The sequence below is a fragment of the Tyto alba genome, unplaced genomic scaffold (assembly GCF_018691265.1).
Source record: "Tyto alba isolate M040663 unplaced genomic scaffold, T.alba_DEE_v4.0 Super-Scaffold_6, whole genome shotgun sequence".
NCBI lineage: Eukaryota > Metazoa > Chordata > Aves > Strigiformes > Tytonidae > Tyto > Tyto alba.
In genome coordinates, this window is record NW_024881327.1 from 56,417,809 (window position 1) to 56,437,589 (window position 19,781).

General features: G+C 63.9%; 1 protein-coding gene across 6 annotated transcripts; it reads right to left on the reverse strand.

Annotated features, from left to right (window-relative positions):
• Positions 1-8: 8 nt before the first annotated feature.
• LOXL3 (lysyl oxidase like 3) lies at positions 9-19,350 on the reverse strand. 6 transcript variants are annotated; one of them, XM_042808292.1, is made up of 16 exons: positions 19,335-19,350; positions 11,629-11,950; positions 10,775-10,938; positions 9,356-9,567; positions 8,800-8,853; positions 6,123-6,182; positions 5,654-5,873; positions 5,173-5,353; positions 4,685-4,839; positions 3,680-3,853; positions 2,973-3,135; positions 2,485-2,728; positions 1,814-1,929; positions 1,548-1,684; positions 944-1,055; positions 9-673 (listed from the first exon to the last, which is right to left on the reverse strand). In XM_042808292.1, exons 2-16 carry the CDS (start codon positions 11,936-11,938, stop codon positions 600-602), a joined length of 2,376 nt encoding a protein of 791 aa, XP_042664226.1. In that variant the 5' UTR covers positions 11,939-11,950; positions 19,335-19,350; the 3' UTR covers positions 9-599. The 6 variants fall into 6 exon arrangements, with proteins under 6 accessions (XP_042664226.1, XP_042664227.1, XP_042664225.1 ...); XM_042808293.1 differs by lacking the exon at positions 19,335-19,350 and adding an exon at positions 19,043-19,157 and having other exon boundaries at positions 4,685-4,833; XM_042808291.1 differs by lacking the exon at positions 19,335-19,350 and adding an exon at positions 19,043-19,157.
• Between the last annotated feature and the right edge of the window lie 431 nt (positions 19,351-19,781).

Below are 19,781 nucleotides of genomic sequence, written 5' to 3' on the forward strand. Positions count from 1 at the left end.
CCATTGGGGAAATAGAACTGACGACTTTATTGAGAAAATAAAATTACAACTAAGAGAAGGGTGTGGGAACCACTGCCAGGCAGCTGGAGGCAGTGCTGCCAGGGCAGGGGCAGACACACCATCGCCAGGGGACAAGGGGCTCGGCCGGGGCTGTGCAGGGGGGTGAGTCCCTGTGTGGGTAGTGGGGCCTGGGGTTGGCTGAAGGCAGGGGGGGTGAAAGGAACCAGGGCTGAATGGGGAAGCAGGAGGTGGGGTGCAGCTGGGACGTCAGGGACTGGGAGCAGAGAGGGGCATGGTGGGGCGTACAGGACCTCCCAAACCATGCCCTTGTGCCACAGCCCAGGGATGTGGGCACAGAGTCTTCTGACCAGTGGTTGGGGTGGTGGCCCCAGGCTGGGAGGTGCTGTTGTGCAGTGCCTCCAGCACCAGCTCCCTCAGGTGGGGAAGGGCAGCTGGTGACGGTGAGTCCTGGGCAGTCCCCGGCAGGGCACGGTGGCAGCGGTGCCGGGCACGAGGCCTCCGTGCCAGCCCCTCAGCAGCTTCCTCCCACCCGTGCAGGGTGAGGGAGGGAGATGCCAGTCTCCGCCGGGGCTGGAGCCCTAGGAAATCTGGTTGTTGAGCTGACCTGGGTACTGCTCAAACCTCTTGTTGGCCTCCTCGCTGAGTGCATCGCCTGGGTGGGCAGAGGGCAAGAGCTGCCAGCTCCAGTGCTGCACGGCGCCTGCCCTGCCAGCACCTCCACGCCCACCACAGCTGCCCCCCAGGACCCCAGCCCCTGCCTCCCCGTGCCAGCCTGGCCATCCCACCTCAAGCCCCACAGCCTGCCCCCATCCCCACTGCTTCCCGTAACCCCCTCGTTGCTCCATGGGGCACCCCTGCCTGTACACCCCCTGCCCCAGCGGGCCCTCGCCCCCCCCCCACGGCTGCATCCCAGGGCTGTTACCGATGTGGCAGCTGTGCACCCATATGCGGTGCCCGTCGTACTTGCAGTTGCATTTCATGGCATTGTTGGTGAAGTCGCTCTCTGCCACCTCGAAGTTGGGGTTGATCACGACCTGTGGGGCGCTGACAGTGAGGGCCACAGCCCCCTGCCCCACACCTGGCAGTGCTGCAGCCCCACACCTTGTCAGCTTGGCCTTCCCGGCCTTGGCAGAGCTGCTTCCTGTGACATGGCCCCCAGCACCCCAGCCCTGGCAGGACTCATCTCCCCAGCTGCGGTGGGATGTGCTGGAGGGCTCCGAGGGGCGGGTGGCTGCCACTGTGGTGTGGTGGCCCCGTCACTGTGCACCGTGTGCCCATGAGCTCAGAGCAGGAAAGCTCGGGCTGAAGCATGCCTGAGCAGTTCCCACACAAGCCCTGCACATCTCTGTGCACAAGGACAGGCACTGCCCTGCACCAGCGCAGCCCCTGCCGTGCTCCAACCTCAGAGAGCAGGGGCGAGAGGGCTGGGTGCCTGGGGCGCGTGGAGAGCTGGGGGTGCAGGGGCAGAGGGTGGGGATGCACACGGGAGGGTTGCACGAGGGGCCGAGGCGGTTCAGCTGCATCACCTGCAGGATGTAGTTGCCTGGCTTGACATCGGTGATGTCGATCCACTGGCAGTCGATGTCGTGCCTGTAGAGGTCCCAGCAGCCCACGGTGATGCCCTGCTCCCCAAAGTTGGCACACTCGTACCGCTTGGCCACGTCTGCGGGCAGGAAGAGAGCATGGCTGGTCCCCACCGCGTCGCCCACCCAGCCTGGCTCCCCCCAGCACGGGGCAGCCCCAGGGCGGGGACACGGGCAGGAACGGTGCCACAAAGCCTCGCGGCGCCCACCTTCCTCACACTCGGTGTCCTCGAGGCAGAAGCTGGCCTTGTGTCCCTCCGCCACCTTGGTGCCATTGGGGGTCAAGATGTCGTAGTGGGTGAAGATATCCATGCTGTGGTAGTGCCTGCAAGAGGGACCCCGCAGCGCCCCAGCTGCACCAGTGCTGGACACTGGGGAGTTGGGGGGGATGCTCGGGGCAGAGGAGGAGACCCACGGAGCAGATGGGAGGCTGGCCCTGCCCTGCAGCAGCCCCCCCGCTGCCTGCCCAGCCCCTCGCTGGCAGGGAATGTCCTCATAGCCCCTGCTCTGAGGCTGCAGTGCTGCGAGGTCAGGCAGAGCTCAGTCCTGCCCTGGGAGGGGACGTGGCTGTCACCAGCCAGGTAGCCCTGGCAAGCGGGGGGCTCAGCTATAGGGCACAGCCTGCAGCCCCATCCCCGCCTGCTCCCCAAGGTCCCCAGCCCCAACACCACTCATCCAGAGTCAGCCCTGAGCCAAAGCAGGCAGAATTGGACCCTGGGGCAGCAGAAGGTGCCTCGCCTGGCCTCTGTGCCTCACCCAGCGTCACCCTCGCCTGGCATCACCCTCGTCCAGCCCACCACAGCAGCACCCTCACCCTGACCCCCCCCAGCCCAGGCTGTTCCCCTGCCTGCATGCCTGTCCCTGCCCACGCCACACGCACCGGTGGCACTCATGCCAGACCCAGGAGTGACGGCCAGCCTTGGGGCGGAAGTCTGCGCGGCCGTTGTTGTGGATCTGGGAGGAGAAGCGGAGCAGGCGGCGGTGCCCATAGGGCCAGTTGGCCAGGCGGGCTGAGCTGGAGAGGCAGTTCTCTTCGGCGGCGCAGTACAGCATGTGCAGTGGCCGGTCCTCGATGTACGCCGTCTCCTGCACCAGCGGGGCGTGCAGCAGCAGGTCGGAGGCGGCTGGGGAGCAGGCGGCTGCTCAGGGACAGCCGGCCGCCCCGCTGCACGGCGGGGACAGGGCGAGTGCCCAGCGCAGGCTGCGCTGTGCCAGCCGGGGGAACGCACGCCCTCCCCATCGTCGGCTGACCCTGCAGCCTCTTCAGCTGCAAACCCCGCTGCCCACAGCCCCATGGCTCACAGCCCCTTTATCTGCAGCCCCTACCACCCACAGACCCCATCACCCACAAACCCCACCGCCACTCACTCTCGGAGCAGATGACACCCGCAGCGAAGCGCGTGCCCGTGTTCCTGCAGTTCAGGCGGGTGCCGTGGTGCTGGCAGTGGCTCAGGGACATCTCATGGCCAGCGCACTTCACCCCGCTCAGCACCATCTCCGTCACGTTGCTGGCATCCCAGTACCATGTCTCCTGGGGAGGGGGCGAGGCAGGCTGGGTGGCAGGGCTGGCTGCCGCGGGTGCCCCGGCTCAGATGGGCCTGGGCTGCAGCCAGCGCCCGACCACGGCGCAGCCCTGCCCAGGCTGCCCCCAGGGTCCCATCCCATGGCACGGAACGGCCACGTCCCTTTGCCTCCCCTGCAGCCCCATGGTCAGCCGGGATGCGCCGGTGCCTCGTCCTTGCTGGGGTGTCACCGGGAGCCTCCCTGCCAGCACCTACCGTCACTGCGTGCAGGGAGTAGCCCAGGCCAAGCTGGCGACAGGCCACCATTGCCTCCTTGGTGGTCCAGCCATCACTGCACACCGTGCCCCACTTACTGCCTCGCTTCACCTCCACGCGGCCCTCAAACGTTGTCCTCCCGCCGGCTAGGCGGATCTGCGGGGAAGCCCTGGGGCCATGAGCCACCACCCTGCGCCATGCCGCATCCCATCCCATCCCCATCGTCCCCGTCCCCATCCCCACAGAGCAGTGGTGGTGGCGGCTCGCTGCGCTGGCCGAGCTGGCGCTGGCACCTACTTGTAAGCCGTGGTTAGCGAATCCCAGACCCAGCTGGCGACAGGCCACCATCGCCTCCAGCGTACCCCAGCCTTCGCCGCAGACCAGACCCCAGCGGGGCTGGTCCCTGTTGCCAGCCCCCACAGCCACCTCGACCCGCCCCTCGAAGCGGCTCCGGCCCCCGCTCAGCCGAATCTGCAGAGAAAGGCAGTGGCAGCATCATCGTCATCACAAGCGATGCTCCTGCTGCTGGGGCCACGTCCCACGGGACAGTCGTCCCCAGCCCCCGTACCGCTGCAGCTGCCCTGTCCCCGGTGCAGCCAGGGCCGTGCTGCAGCACCTGGACGGGCCCCGGGGAGCCAGGCACAGCTTTGGTCAGCAGGGAGCTCACCAAAAATGGTGCATTTGGGGCCAAGAGATTGCTCGTGAGTTTGAGAATTGTCCCATCAAAGCAAGGAAAGTGGTTCATTTTGAAATGGCAGTCTCATTTCAGAAATGACAGATATGAGAGAGATAGAAAAGATTAAAAAGCCAGAAGTGGATGAAATGACAGGCCAGGGCAAACAGGAACATGTAGCTCCATTTGCTCATTTCATCATCAGTTAAAAAAAAAAAAAAAAAAAAAAATCTCTTGGCTGGCCCATAGCGATTTTTTTTTCTGGTGCTTCTGCTGGGGAGCTGGCACAGCAGGGACAAAAGCTTGGAGCAGCCATCCCACACCACCCCACATAGCGGGGCACCACAGGGCACCCTGACATGCCCCCCCCCGCCATGGCCACCTTCCCACCCCTCTACTCATGGGGTCAGCTTGGGACTCCCACCCACAAAATCCCCAAGCCCCCCCTGGGCATCCCTTGCCTTAGATCAGGGGGAAATATTTGGGGTGCAATGGGGTGCAGAGATGAATAGCCATTCTACAGTGGGTACCGTGGGCCCTCCCCCAGCACCCCACTCCGGGGACCCCGATGCTGGGAGCCGCCAGGCACGGTGGCTCCGCAGACGCTGGCCGGCCCCTGTGGTGCGCACCAGAGTCTCGTAGCCCATGTAGGGGATGTTGCAGCGGATAGCCACGTCCTCTGTGTGCTTGCAGTCCTCCTGCGTGATGTTCTTGAAGGGGCAGCTCCAGAGGGACTTCTCGGTGCCCAGGCACTGCACCTCGTTCATGTGGATGGGCCCTGTCCCTGCCAGGGGATAGCAGGGCTCAGGGACCCGTGACACAGAGACGGCCACGGCCATCCTGTGCCCACGGCTGCCCTTGCTCCTTGACATGCCTCAAGGGAGCCCAGCACACTCCCGGTCCCCATGGCTGCTGCCCAGGGCAGCACAGTCAAGTGGCCACAATCCCCTGGGGATGCTCAGGGCAAGCCCTGCACCACGTGCAACCCACAGTCATGCACCCACGGGACAAGCCCAGCGCTGGCTCCCCCCGGCCCAGCAAAGCATCGTGCCTGGACAAGTGCCTTGTCCACAGGCCTGGGGGGAGATGCGTGGCCCCTCCACCCCAGCACCCTCACCTTGGCCCATGCGTGCCCCGCTAAGGGCCTCCTTGGCACTGCCGAAGCCCAGCTCGCGGCACACCACGCTGGCTGACAGCAGGTTCCAGCGGTCATCGCAGATTGTGCCCCACTCGCTGCTCTTGAGCACCTCGACGCGGCCCTCGCCAACCTTCGCGCCACCCTTCAGCCGGATCCGCGGCTGCAGGGGAGCAGGGTCAGGGCACAGTATGGTATGGGACAGCACGGCACGGTGTGGTGCGGCGCAGCGCAGCGTGGCATGGCACCAAGTGGCACAACACAGTGCAGCACAGAGGTTGCTGGCCATGACTCCCGGGATGTGCAGTGACAGGACACCGACCCCACCTTCTGCTCCACGAGTTGGTCACCCAGGGACCCGCAGACCCGCTCTCAAGTGCAGCCCGAGGGACAGAGCCCTGCAGCGGGGCAGCAGCCAGCTGTGGACCACCGCAGGACCCACCCCCTTCCCTGTGGGGCTCACCTGGCCCTGCTGCTGTTGGCGCTGCTTCTTCTTGTGGGCATTGCCAGTGGCGAAGAGGGGCCCAGGCACGCAGCTGACAACGGCGGGCATGCCAGCCCCGCAGGCAGCCGAGGCGTTGCCCCGGTAGAACTCGAAGGCGCACATGGAGAGGTGCACCTCCGTCCCCGTGCAGGACACCGAGTGCAGGCGGTAGTTGAGCTGCTGCCGCTCTGTGAACAGCCTGCAAGGAGAGAGGAGCCCTGAGACACAGCCGGCACGGCCAGCTGGGAGCGGAGGTGTCGATGGCCACCCTGCCTGCGGCTGCACTTGCTGCCCATGCCCCCTGAAACGTCCCCCAGGGAGACATGCTGTGCCTGCAGGGTGCCCACCCCTCGCCTGCCCCACAGCCTGGGCAGCATGGGGACACGCACGGCTCCGGCAGGGCTGAGCGGGGCTCCTGGCACTCAGGCTCTCCACTGGAGCCATTTACCTTTTCTTGGACCCTACATCCTCCCTGCGCTTTTGTTTAGGCTGAGATTTGGAGGCCAGCCTGGAAAACAGAAAACAACCATCAAGGAGCCCAGGGCCTCAGGCTGCCACCTCTGCCAGCTGCAGTGACATGGGGAGCACAGCCTGCCCCGGCTTTCGCTGCAGACTGAACTGGGCCTCCGAGGGAGACTCATGCACATCCCCTTCGTATCACGTATGGGTGACAGCAATGTGACACAACTGCCCTCCACAGCAACGATGCAGTTTCCTGCGCACATCCTGCCAGGAAACTGTGCCGGATGCAGCAACATCCCACACCGCCTTGTCACACAGCAGAAGATCAAACACCAGCGGCAACGATTTGATCTGTTGGGTACCAGTGAGGTATGCCCATGTCCTCGTCCAGACATCAGACAATGTCACTGCGTCATGCTCCATGTGGAGCAGGACACCCAGCAAGCACAGCACCAAGCAAGCGGCACAGGCGGTGGGTGCTCCCCCCACTGCCACGGAGCACAGTGAGACTCACTGCAGCCTTGCAGGGACCCACTGCCTGTGAGGGGAGCTCCCCCGGTGCAGGCTGAGCAGTGCGGGGAAGACAAGGCTGCCTGGGGCCTGGTGCACACCTGATGGAGGTGTAGTCCCAACACGCTCAAATGCTTTGCTTTGCTTGGGGATGGAGATGCCGAGCAGAGCCAAAACCCCAGGGACCACAAGAAGTGAAGAGCAGAGTGCCCCAAAACAGGGTAGGGGACCGACACTCTCTCAGGGATAAGGCAAAACCAAGACTGACGACTGACCCCACTGGCCAGCGAGCCCCAAGACACAGCACAGGGCTGCCAGGAACCAGGATTCAAACAGTCAGCCAGAGGACACCAGCACCCACCCACACCCGTGAAACCACATCTCAAACCTGCCCTGGGTGCTGGGTCCCCAGCACAAGAAAGACATCAGCCAAGTGCTGCAAGCCCTGGGGAGAGCCACCGAGGCAGTCAGGGCTGGGCCAGAGATGGGGGAGCGGGGCTGCTCCAGCCTGGGGCTGAGGTGACTTCAGGGGGCTCTGGCAGCAGCCGACCTGCCCCTGCAAGGGGCTGCGGGGGAGACAGAGCCTGGGTCCTCCAGCCACGGGAGTGAAGAGCATGAGAGAAAACAGGTGTGATTGGCAACACGAGATTCAGATGTGATGTAAGGAAAACTTTTTCCCCATGAGGGCTGTTCAACATTGGAGCAGAGGCCACGAGGCTGTGGGATCTCCATCCTTGGAGGTTTTCAAAAGCCAGCTGGAGGAAGCCCTGGGCTGACCCATAGCTGGCCCTGATCCACACGGGGTGGGATGAGGACTCCCCAAGGTCCCTTCCAGCCTGGATTAGCCTGTGACCCCATGTATGACTGCAGCTGTGCAGCCCCAAATTGATCAGCCCCAGCAAACCAGCATGTGGCTTTCAGGAGGCAGCTCCTGCTCTGGGCAGAGGGAAGGCAGCAGACCACAGCTTCATGGATTTCACAAAGCGTTTCTCCCAGTGCTGCCGGGGAAATACCCGCTCATTGGAAAAGGGACAGTCAGCACCAGACCAGACACATAACAGCTCGTTGCAGCGAGCGGGACCTGTGGGTGGGGGTTTAGGAGACCTCATGGGCTGATCCCTGTCTGGATTTCCATCACCAGCACAGGCACGGCGGCAGGAGCTGGCGAGGATGCCTGTTGGGGACACAAAGCTGGGAAGTGTCACAATGAAGAGCTCGTGGTGGGTCCAGAGTGTAGGGCACCTTCAGCACCAGGGATGGTGGTAGGATCAGGGTATGGCCATGTGCTGGGGGAAGAGCAACGTCTCCATGCAGCAGTGGGCTCAGGTGAGAGGTGCCACACCACACCTCAGAGAGGGTGGTCTCTGGCTCGCTGCACCAACCACCAAATCCGGCAGCAGGTTTCAGAGACGGAGGGAAAGGGCAGCCAGACTATCCCTTGGGACTGGCAGAAAGGCAGCAAGAGTGAGTGGGCAGAGGGTGCAAGAGATCCCGAGCAGATGCAGCACTCAGGACAAGGCTGCCCCATGGTGCCCATCACGCCAGTGCCCAGTACCGCTAGCACTGCAGTGCCCATCACCCTGGTGACCAGCGCTGCTGAGCAAGTGCTCTCATGCCCGCAGCAGCCCACCCCGCCAGCCCACCCTGTGGGGAATGGAGGGGTGCACAGCCTTTCCAGCTTCCCCAGTGCTGCTTTCTGCAGAAAGCTGCCCATTTCCACAACCCTCCCTCCCCATCCTCCAGGAGAGACGGCTCCGCTCCAAGGCCTCCTGGTCCCTGTGGGGCCGCAGCACAGGACGCTGTGGCCCTCTTCAGACCGCCCAGGGGATCCTGCCCACAGTGGGTCTGCACTGCAGACCCTGACCCCCAACACCAGGACTCCTGCCTGGTGCATGGGATGGGGGCTGCTCTGCCCTGAGGCATGGCCAGCCTGGGAGAAACCTTGTCTCTCGTGGGGGGATGGGGGACCCCGGTGCACACAGGCAGGTCCTACCGGGGTGGGGTTTGTCCTGCTTGCCCAGCACAGCCCGGGCCTTTGGTCTGCTCTGTCCGGATCCTTTTGTGCCAGGATCTGTTCCGACAGCAGAGACCAGCCAGGCTGGACAGCCCTGCTCTGCCAAGGGCTCAGCAGACGGGGCACCCCAGCCCCTTACCTGCTGCCTGGCCTCAGGCTCCGGCCCTTCATCCTGGCTGCACGCTTCAACCGCCTGCGGGAGCAACACCGCAGCTGCCCGGTCAGGGGTGCGTGCAGCACCAAGCACCACCCCGGGCACCGTGCTGTGGGCAGCGTGCCTGTGCCTGTGCCCCTGTGCCCCTCCCTCGGGACACTGTGCTGCTGGAGCATCCCTGCCTGGCTCAGCTGCAAACCTCCCCTTGGGACGGGGACCCCCGAACTCTGCACCGGAGGGAGATGTGGAGGTACACCACTGCCAGAAGGCAAAAGCTGCCATCTTGGAGCTGCCTCCGCAGCAGTGCATGGGGCAGGTGGGCAGCCATGGCCCCCCCAGCTTGGCTAGTGAGTGCCCACATGGTCGGCTGGAGCTGGGACTGACAAGCAGCAGGGATGGGAGAGATGCTGGGGAGTCACAGTGCCCAACAGCATGGCCACTGCTGTTCCTCCAGCACCGCCCCATGTCCCTGGCACCGTCCCCAGCTCTGCCCCGGCCCCACGCCCCCGGCTCGGCTCTGACACCCTGCAGGCTCACTCACTTGTAGAAGTTCCTGTTGACCTTCTTTTCAGCAGGGAAGCCCATCATGCCGCAGACGACACGGCTGTTCTGGCTGCTCCAGCCCTCGTCGCAGATCTGTGCCCAGCCATCCTTGTAGCGCACCTCCACGATGCCCTCCGTCACCGGCAGCTGCCTCCGGGCCCCGGCCACCACGGGCCGCAGGCGGACCTCCTCCACATGGCTCTGCTCAGTCTGCAGGGCACACGGCAGCCCAGGCTTGCGCTGCACCCCGCCGCCCCGGCTCCCTGCCAGCCCTTTCCCGGGGGTGCCTTGGGGATGCAGGCCCCTGCAGGAGAGGGGGTCCCCAGTCCCAGGCGGGGAACAGGGACAGCCGGGTCCTGCATCCCTGCAGGCCACATCCGATGGCCCTGGGTGGCCAAGGACCTAAGCGATCTAGTGCAGCCAGTGCCCCATGTCCCCCTGGCCCCCCAGGTGCATCTCCTGGGAGCGCAGCCAGGACAGCCAGCGCTACCATCCCGTCGCCTGGGGATCCTGCACCTGGAGCGAGGGTCTCCAGACTGCCCCACCCCCAGGCACCCACCCAGAGCAGGACAGCAACAGGGGCTGCCAGGACACCGGGCACAGCCTGCAGGACATGGCCCCAGCCCCCCTCGCCTGGCAGGAGACCTGCTGTCTCAGGACCAGAGCTGTGCCATGTCCCCCCACCCAAGCCACATCTCGAGCAGAGCCTCATCCTCCGCAGGCACAGTGGCTGGGGGGGACAGGGGCCTCAGCCAGGAAGAGAAGGGCAGCCATGAGAGCTGGTCTGAGAAACAGAGAGCCTGGAAGAGAGAAAGAAAGAGAGAGAGAGAGGCCAAGCGTGCTGGAGAAGTGCAGCGTGGAGGAGCAGGTCTGAGACTGAGGGTTCCCAGCAGGCAGGAGAAAGAAGAAAACAGGCTGCAGAAATGTGAGACAGACCCCTCGGCCCAGAGAAGCTGCTGGGGGGAAGCAGCAGCTCTGGATGCTTGGGGGAGGCCGTGGCAGCACCTCGCTTCCAAGCAGGGCAGGGGAGGGATGTGCCTGCTGCAGCATTGCCCGCCATGTGCTGCCTGCTCCCTACAGCCCCAGAGCCAGGTTAGGCTGGGAGCACCCCAGGGAAATAGGGGCTCACGCGATTCAGGGGCCCTGCGGGACTGGGGAGCCAGGGCAGCGGGATAGCACACTCCCCTCTCTGTGGGGAGACGGGGACAGCCCGTGTGCTAGGGCTGAGGGATGGTACCGACAGGGTCCCCTGGTCCTGTGCATGGGAGCCTGCCAGTGTGCAGTGGGGAAGCTGCCTCCCAGATATTCAGGGAGGGCTGAGGCCAGGCAGGGCTGCCCCCATGGCAGGGCTCCCACAGCTGGCTCTGCACGATCCTGGGCAACGCCAGCTGCCCACGCCGGCCAGCAGCTTCCTCACCTCGATGACGTTGGAGTCCTTGAAGCCTGGGATGCGCTCATCCTTGCAGACGACACCCGCATCTTCCTCATGGCTGCAGTCGCTGTTCCCCCAGCCCCGGTGTTTGCAGTCCCCAATGTTCTTCTCACCTCCAGCACAATTCACGTTGTCCAGCCAGATCCGACCTGCCAGACACCAGGGCCAGGGGTGAGGGGGGGCCAAATCCATGCAGCATCTGTTGGGAGTGGGGAAGGTGCCTGTGGAGCATGGCCAGGGGCCATGCCAGTGTGCAGCAGGAGTGTGGATGTTGGGCTGGGGGCAGCCCTCCCTCTGCACAAAGCTGAGGTCAGTGAAATGCCAAGAGTAAAGCCCTGAGTGGGAGATCTTCAGGTAAGGAGTTCCCACTTCCCCAAGGGGCTGCTCTGACAGACATAAAGCCCTCACATAACATGCGCCCCAGGGTCTGTACAGCATCTCGCCTGCAGCACAGCTTGCTACCCCTCTGCACCAAATGCCCACACCAGCCCGGACCTGCAGCCCCTCTACACCATCCAGGGGCACACACAGCCCCGCAGCTGTAATGCGTGCCTGCAACCACCCTATGCCCTGGATGCATGCACAGCAGCTCACGCACAGACATGCAGAGTTTCTCAGCCTGCTCTGCATGTGCATACGTGCACATGTCCACACACACACACATGCTGCCAGGCACACAGCAAACACCAGACCTGCCTGCCCCCCGCCCCACCAATACTGCATGCAAACCTGCTGTGGCACGCACAGCACTCCATGGCAGCGGGCTGATGTGCAGTCACAGCCAGGCTGGCCCCAGCCCACACAGTACGGGGGGGCTGCGCCCAGCACCCCTCTCTTACCGACGCCTTTGCCATACTTGGCGCTGTGGGCCCAGCCAGTGGCAGCCACAAACCCGAGGTGCCGGCACAGCACGTGCGCGTTGGCCAGCGTGAAGTCATCGTCGCAGATGGTGCCCCACTCATCGTTGTAGAAGACCTCGACACGGCCCTCATTGTGCTTGCGAGGGTAGCCAGCCAGGCGAAACTTCAGCTGGGGCCCAGGGCCGTGTGTGGGGCCTGGGGGGGTGGGCTGGGCGCTGCACACCCACAGCCACACGCTGCTCAGCACCACCAGCAGCTCCTGCCGTGCCCGTGTGCCGCAGCTTCCCATGGCAGCTTGGCTCTGCAAGGGCAGAAAGGGCCAGAGTATGCGAGATGCACAAGCTGTGCGAAACACCGGCTCCCCTGATCCAGCCCCGTGCTGGTTAATCCCCCTGTTCACACGCAGCTCCACTCAGCACCAGCACGCCCGCATGTCTCATCCCTGGCCAGAGCCAGCCCACCCTCACTGCCTGCCCTGTATCTCCCCCACACAGCCCCCCGCACCGGCCCTGCACCCCCAGGGCTGCTGTGGGCCAGGGCTCTGCCCGGAGCCCCCCCCGCAGCTCCCACCCCTCCACGATCAGCCGCTACTGAAATCCCCCCCACGCAGCCAGGTCGCATCTCCTGTGCCGATGGGCAGTGATGGCAGACAGGCACAGCGATGTGCATCACCCCCAGGCAAGTCAGCTGGGAAGGAGGGGGATCGGCTGCCAGAGGAGAGGGAGCTGGAACAGCACCAGGGCCCAGGGGAAGCCCGGCTGGACCAGCCAGGAGCTTGATCCACCCCGAGCAGTGCAAAGGCCGTGGGTCGTGAGGGGCTGCCAGCCCACGCTCCTGCCCGCTGCGAGCAGCAAGGCAGCCAGAGCCTTTCACATTCCTCTCTGTGCGGCATTTCTCCAGCCCTCCAATAACATCTGTGGCTCCCCGAAAACCTGAGGGAGATGTGGTATTCCTGCACCAGTCCCATCAGCAAACAATGGTGAAAACACTTCTCTGTGAACCGCCTTCCCTTCCCAGTGCACTACTCTCATTTATCACGTCAGGGACCACTTTAACCCCACGGGTGCCACAGCAGCCCAAGAACAGCACTTCTGCTCAGGCTGGGCTTGCTGTCCTTTTGACAGCAAAGCTCCGATGCCCACCCAGCACCACCGGCGCGGCAACACAGCAGCCTCCCGCCACCGCAGCATCATGTTACTCTTCCAGCCAGTCCCTTCCACAGGTGGGAAATCACACCCTCAAACCTGGAAGCCCCCCTCCACGGACAGGCCCACCAGAAATAAGTCTCTGCACCCTACATCCCCCCCACCCCGAGAGAAGACCCTGCATATCGCACTCACACAGACTGGGCTTGTCATTAAACAACATTAAAATAATAAGGTCTGGCTTGCCTACAAGCAGAGGTGATTTAAGACTCCAGTGTTTAGCTCCAGGGTTACAGAGGAAGGAAAAAAAGATGCAAACCCCACACGTGCTCCCAGCGTGGGGCCATGCCACAGGGACCCTTCTCGCAGACCCTCCCCATGGTGCCAGTGCGCTTCCTCAGGCAGCATGCTTCCCTGCGAGCCTTCATCCCCGCTCTCTCATGTCTCACTGCCTACGTGCCAGTTTGGTGGGATCGCAAGGGCATCTCAGGGCATCCTCAGGGACCGTGGCTGCTCTTTAGGTGCCACGCTGTAGGAGCCCCTCTCCCTGGACTAAGGACTGTCCACTTGTTGCCCCTTTGCTCCCAGCCCCTCAGCACCTGCAGAGCAACAGCAAGGTCCTTGCAGCAGCTTTGGGAAGGGGGTCCTCAGGGAGAAAAGGGGTTGGGGAATCACCCCTTGGACAGCACAGCTTCTCCAGGGCCTCACCATCGGCCTGGCCACCAGCACAGGGCTGGGGGCTGGCACAGTTGACCCACAGCCCCACCAGCATCTGGGGCAGGGCTTTCACAGAGGATCTGCTAGCAGGAATCAGCCTCGCTCCTGCGCTGTTCACTTTTCCAGATGATGGAGGCCAGGTCACCCCTCCGGCCTCTGGGAATGCCTCCTGGACCCAATGCAAGGACAAACCAGGACAGAGCTCAGAGACAGCCCCTTTTCCACTCCCATCACACCAACAAAAACCCCTGAAGGAGCCCAGCCCTGATGTCTGCCTGCCCCTTTGGGCATGTGTCACACTGGAGGTGCCACCAAGAGCTGTGAGGCCCTTGGGATGAGTGGCTGGTGCCCGCAGGGATGCTCAGGGAGAGAGGGTGAGGGGCAACAAGGACCAACACCACCGGTTCAGGCTAATGCGAGACATTGTGGTGGCCCTCGGGACAATCACCTCAGCGCCAGGTCTGGCTCTCTCCTCTGTCACAGCCTGGGGCACGGGGGACACCACGGTGCTGACGGAGACACAAGAGCAGGCAGGAACATGCCCTGGCTCAGGGCAGCCCATGAGCCCTGGGGTTGGTGGGAGCTGGCTCTGGGCTCCCCGCACCTCAGCTGCCTGCTTTGGCACGGCGAGAACAAAACAAAGCCCAGCAGGAAGCATATTTGTGGGCAGGCAGCTGGGAAACGCTTTGCTGAACCTTTTAATCAGCCTGTTACAGTGGGAGGAAGAGAAGGGCAGGCACAAAGGGCCACCCCAGCCCTGCCAGCAGCTCAGGGAAGGGGGTCTCTGGGTTTGCCAGGGGCAGGCAGGGCAAGAATGCTCCATCCGCACCTCTGTTCTGTCTGGAAAGCAGCGAAGGGATGAGTTTACCATCTCACAGCAGTAATAAAACACTTCTCCCACTGGTCGCCAAGGGGACATCCCCCCTGCTCAAACAGAGCATTATAAAACTTCAGAGCTATACCACTGCACTTGACACACACATTTGGGCCTTCTCAGTGCTAATTGTAACATACGCTGGAAGACTGAGGAAGCTGCAAGCGCATAAGGACTAAAGCTTCACCGGCACTTACGCTGAACGAGCAAGATTCTCTCTTCCGATGCAGATTGCAGGCAGTCTCCAGGCTGTTTTGCAATGGGTCAATACAATGCTAAAGGACAGCAGCACAATTAATGCCAATCTCCACAGTTCTGCAGAAATAGTCCATGTCAGAAAGCTGGTATGACCTTTTATGAGATCACAGGTTTGGTTAATTGGAGTAACTGTGTTGATATAACAGGCTGAGACTGGAAGGCATTCAATTCATCTTGCACCACCTTTTAATTAATAATTAGCATTCAACAAAATCAGTGCACCTTCTACTAAGTGGATTAAAACTGGTCACCTGCTGTAACTAAAATGTGGTTACAATGGGGAAGTCACCATTCAGTGGGCTTGCTGGTGAGGATCACAGGCTTTTCAAAAGCAAAACTGTGTCAGGAGGAAGAAAAAAAGTCCTCTCCTGGTACAGTCTACAAAGACAGAAATGGGTGGGAGTGTGTGGAATTGTGACGGGGCCTGACCTGGACAGCCTGATAAAACAGCATCATGTAGCCTATATCCTTGACAACAAGGAAAATTTAAGCCTGTGCATGTAGGAACAAAGCATGTAGGACCAGAGACGAGAACATGGCACCTGAGAAAGTGTTTGGGCTTTGTGCAGCAAAGCACCAAGTCTCCCCCGAGCCCCAGTCCCCAGGGAGTCTCAGCAGTGCAACCTCCAGGATCTGGGATGCTCAGTCTGAGCAGGATCACTGAAATCACCAATGTCAGTGAGACCTCTTGGCTTGATGACAGGGCTCAGCACCAGCCCTGCAGTGACGTGGGGCAGCCCCACATGTGGCTGCTGTCTCACAGCCCTGCCACACAAGCACCGGGCCCCACATCTGGCTGGGCATGGGGTGCAGCCAGAAGAATTGATGCTGGGAGGGCCTGCACGTCCTGGCACAGTGCTGCTCGGGGCAAGAGCCATATAGCAGTGTGAGGCCAGGACAAACGTCACCCAGTGCAGGACCCCAACCCTGACAGCAGCGGCTGGAGGTGCCTGGTGACAGGGGCAACAGCACTTCCAACACCCAACCTAGGATAGCTGTCGGGCTGTCAGTGTGAACTCCCTGTGGCACATCACAAGCCATTTCCCCGTTTCTGTACTATCCCTCTCCCGAACGTGCTCTGAGTCCATGTGCCAGGGAGGTCCGGCTAACAGGGCTCTCATTGTCCAGATCACTTTTTCCATTTTCTGAAATGCAAGCAGTGCGTTTGCTCTTCTCCTGCCATGTGACACTGCCCGACTTCCCCGCTCCGCTGGCAGGCTTTGCTCCGTCCTGCCTGCTGCTCCTGGACAGGGAGCTGCGGCACAGCTTTGCAGATCGGCAGACTGGGCTGATCCGTGCGCAGCATCTCCCAGTTTCAGGCTGGGGGTCCTTCCCGCCAGTTGACACAGCCTTACGGGACTGCCACAGGACACGAGCACTGGTGCTCTCTGAGGACCAGGAATCTGCAGGAACCACACGCATCCCCCGGAGACAGCTATGGGCAGAGGTGCAGACCGCCTGGGCATGGCCAGCCAGTACACGTCGGAGGGGCAGGGGGCCGCGAATCACCTGGGACAGGGTGTCCAAGCATGTCCCTTGGCTGCTGCTGCTGCACGTCTTAGACAGGAACCGGGCACAGCCCTGCCCGGCCTCGCCTGCCCCAGCACCCCGGCTGTCCCGCTGCCAGCTGCCTGTCCAGCCAGGGACACTCTCCCCTTGGACTGGGGCTCCTGCCAGAGCCATCGGCCGGCCCGTGCCGTGCCATGCTGAACGTGCCTGTCCCGGTGCGTGAGTCAGCTCAGGCGCACGGCAGCGCTTGCGCCGCAAGTGGAAAGGGCTTGGGAGGACGGGCTGGCCCTGAGCGAACACCGGGCGTGGGAGTCGGAGAGCAGCCCAGGTCCTCGCCGCTGCCCAGGAAACCTCAGGAATGTCCTGGCCGGGTGTGTGCAGGGCCCCGAGCTACCTCCCAGCCCACGGTGCCGCTGGCCGGCACGGGTGCAGGGACCCTTTGATGCAGAGAGCAGCCCTGCACAGCAGCAGGAGCCACAGCACTGCTTGACCTGCTCCCACGCCAGCCCCACTGGCTCTTGCCTGTCTTAGTGGATGACGGGGACTCTTGTGCCCCCTCAGGACAGAGCCACCCTGGCAGGGCCTGCAGCTCTCCTGGCCAGGGGCTGCCTCCACCGCTGCTCTGCTCCCCCGGCTGCGCCTTGCGCGGGGGCTGCCCCTCCCAGGGAAGCTCAGCTGTGCCAGAGGGGGTGAGTGGTGCCGATGAGGGGTGCCTGGAGCCTGGGGGGGATGCTGGCTCCCAAGGACTGTTCAAATCTGACGTGCCATTTGGCACTCACCGGACACTCGGAGGGACATTGGTCTGCTCCAGCAAAACCCCAGTGAACAGCAAACAGACCTCAGGAAGGGGCAGCTCCTGATGAACCGGAGCCCCTGGCAGGTCAGCGTGTTTGATCAGCATGCACAGGGCATCCTTGCAGCTCAGGGACGACATCCCAGGCTGCAGCACCAAGGAAGGGCCAGGCCATGGTGGGCCCTGCAGGAACTTGCTCTCTTAGCAGTGGCCTTAAGACACATGCACAGGGACATGGAGCAACCCAGGCACTGACAACTGGAAAGACTCAAAGAGCAGCACAAGCGACGGAAGACCTGGGAAACCTGCCAGCACGAGAAGGAAGAAGCTCCCTCTGTTTATCCTTGGGAAGGTTAAGGGGTGACACAGTCACACTCTGCCGAAGCCCATGCCAGGACATCCCTGAGACCGTGGGGTTGTGTCCCCAGCACTCAGGGCAGGAGAAGGTCTGGTGGGTCCCATGGCTTCAGGCACTGGGCTCCATCCCCCCGCTTCTCCCCAGGGCCCCAGCACACACAGCCCAGCATTGGTCCTTTCGCAATTCCAGCTGCCTGGACTGGCCTGCTTCATTCTTGCTGCTTCCCAGCAGCCTTGGGGTGCTGGGAGTGTGTGTGCATGAGCTGGGGGAGCCCCAACACCCCCACCTCTCTCGGGATGGGACCGGCTGGTTCTCTGTCTGCAGGGACCCCGTGGGATCGGAGCCCCAGGGTGAGTACAGCCAAGGTCTGGAAGGCAGCAGGGCTCTGCAGCTGAACTGGTCTCAGAGGCACCAAGGAGCAGCCCAGGGCCACTATAGAAGCCTGGCTACCCTGGCACAGTTGGTGACACTGCGCAACACCACCCACCTCCCGCTGGTGGGGACCCCACTGTCCCTCCCTGCCCAGAAGGCAGGGTGCCTGTCCATACCACCCCCCTGCATGCCGCCATCCCGAGCAGTGACAGGGACACTGCTGTGGACAGCGCACCCCAGCTCCCAGGGCTCTCTGGGGTGTCAGCTGGCACAGAGCACTGAGGGCACGCGGGGGCTGCACTTCCCTTCCCCTGCTGACTCTGGGTCCAGACCCAGTGGGCTGCCTGATGTCTCCCTGTCCTGCTGTCCCCTTCTACACCAGGGCAGGTCACAGCACAGCTCTTTGCAGTTCCTAACACCACCCAGTTTCCCCAGGACACAGCAGGGCCCTCGGCTCTGCTAGGGACTTTGCTCTGCTCTGGGCTCCCCGGGGCTCTGGAGGGGCAGCCCTGGGAGGAACCAGCTGCAGCCAGGAGGGAAAGACCCTGGAGGAATGTGCAGACGCTGCAGCCATCAGCCACATGGTCTCAACATCCCAGACAGGCTGAGGGGCAGGAGGTGGGTCTGGGGGGCCCAGGCACTGCAGAGCAGAGAAGCAGCCTGCTTGGAGCTACTGGGAGATAGGTGACCCGCTCAGCTGCCTCCTGCTCCTCTGGAGAGCAGCTGGGAAGATGCAGGACCAGCAGCAAAGAGAGAATGCCCTCCCAACCCTCACACCTCACCTCCCTTCATCCATCCTCCCTCCCAAGAGCTGCAGCAAATTCTGCCTTCATGGAAATCCTGAGTCGCCACTGGCCTTTGTAAACCGCAGCTCAGCAAACAAGCCTCCCGAAGCCTGCACACAGCCCGCTCGGGGATGCGGTGCAGCTGCACGGCCCCGATGCGGCACCCCACAAACCTGCTGGCTCTGCTTGGCGCCCCTTCCCACCGACCACGCGGGAAAGGCGCGCTGTGCTGCCCACGCCCACCCACGCTCCCCACGGGGCCGGGCGGCACAGCCAAGGGCATCGCGCACAGCGCACAAGGCCCGCTTTCTGCGGCGGACGCCCGCGGAAGGGCAAATCCCGCGCCGCCAGCACCCCACGGACACAGCAGGGAAACGCTCTGACAACCGCGGGGCGGCGAAGCCGGCACCCCCGCACGCTCACACGGCCCCACGCAGCCCCCCCGCCCGCGGCACCCTCAGCCTCCCGACAGCCGCGCCCCCCGCCCGCGGCCTGCCGGGCTGCCGGGACGGTGCCGCACCGGTCCGAGCCGCACTCCCCTCCGGCGCCGGGCCGGTCCCGCTCGGCAGCCCCGGCCGGTACCTCCCGTCCCCGCGGGCTGCGCGGCTCCAGCTGTGGCAACCGAGAGGGTCCAGCCGAGTGCCGGCGAGCCGAGCCGCGCCGAGCCGAGCCGAGCCGAGCCGAGCTGAGCCGTGCCGTGCCGAGCTGTGTTAAGCCGTGCCGAGCCGAGCCGAGCCGTGTTAAGCCGTGCCGAGCCGTGCCGAGCTGAGCCGTGCCGAGCTGAGCCGTGCCGAGCTGAGCCGTGCCGCCCCTCTCCGCCCCGGCCCGCCCCGCGCCGTGCCCAAGTGTCCGGGGCCGTCCCGTGCCGCCCCACCGTCCGGTTCGGCGAAGACGGGCCCCGCGCCCCCGGCCCACCGCCCCGCCATGGGGCCGGCCCCACCGCGACCCCCGCCCCGCCTGGGCTCCGCTCCAGCGCCGGCGCCGGCCGCCCGGGACGGAGCCTCGGGGGCTGCCCCGCCGCTCCGGGGGCCGGGAAGGGGCGGGGGGGGGGGGGGGGCTGCACGCTGCTGGGGTCCAGCCCCCGGCCTTCCTCCGGACAGCCTGGTCCTCCCCGCCCGCCCGTGGAGGGTCCCCGAGCCTTGCTCCCGCCCGCGTGGCCGTGGGCACTGTGTCCCACCAGCCTGGGTGACCCGCGTCAGCCCCGGGTACGGGGACAGGGGTGCTGGCACCCTTCGGAGCTGCCCTCCGGGCACGGCCAGCCAGAGCACCGAGGCACAGGGGAGGGCAGGGCGGACTGAGCCCCCCCCCCTCCCACCTCCTC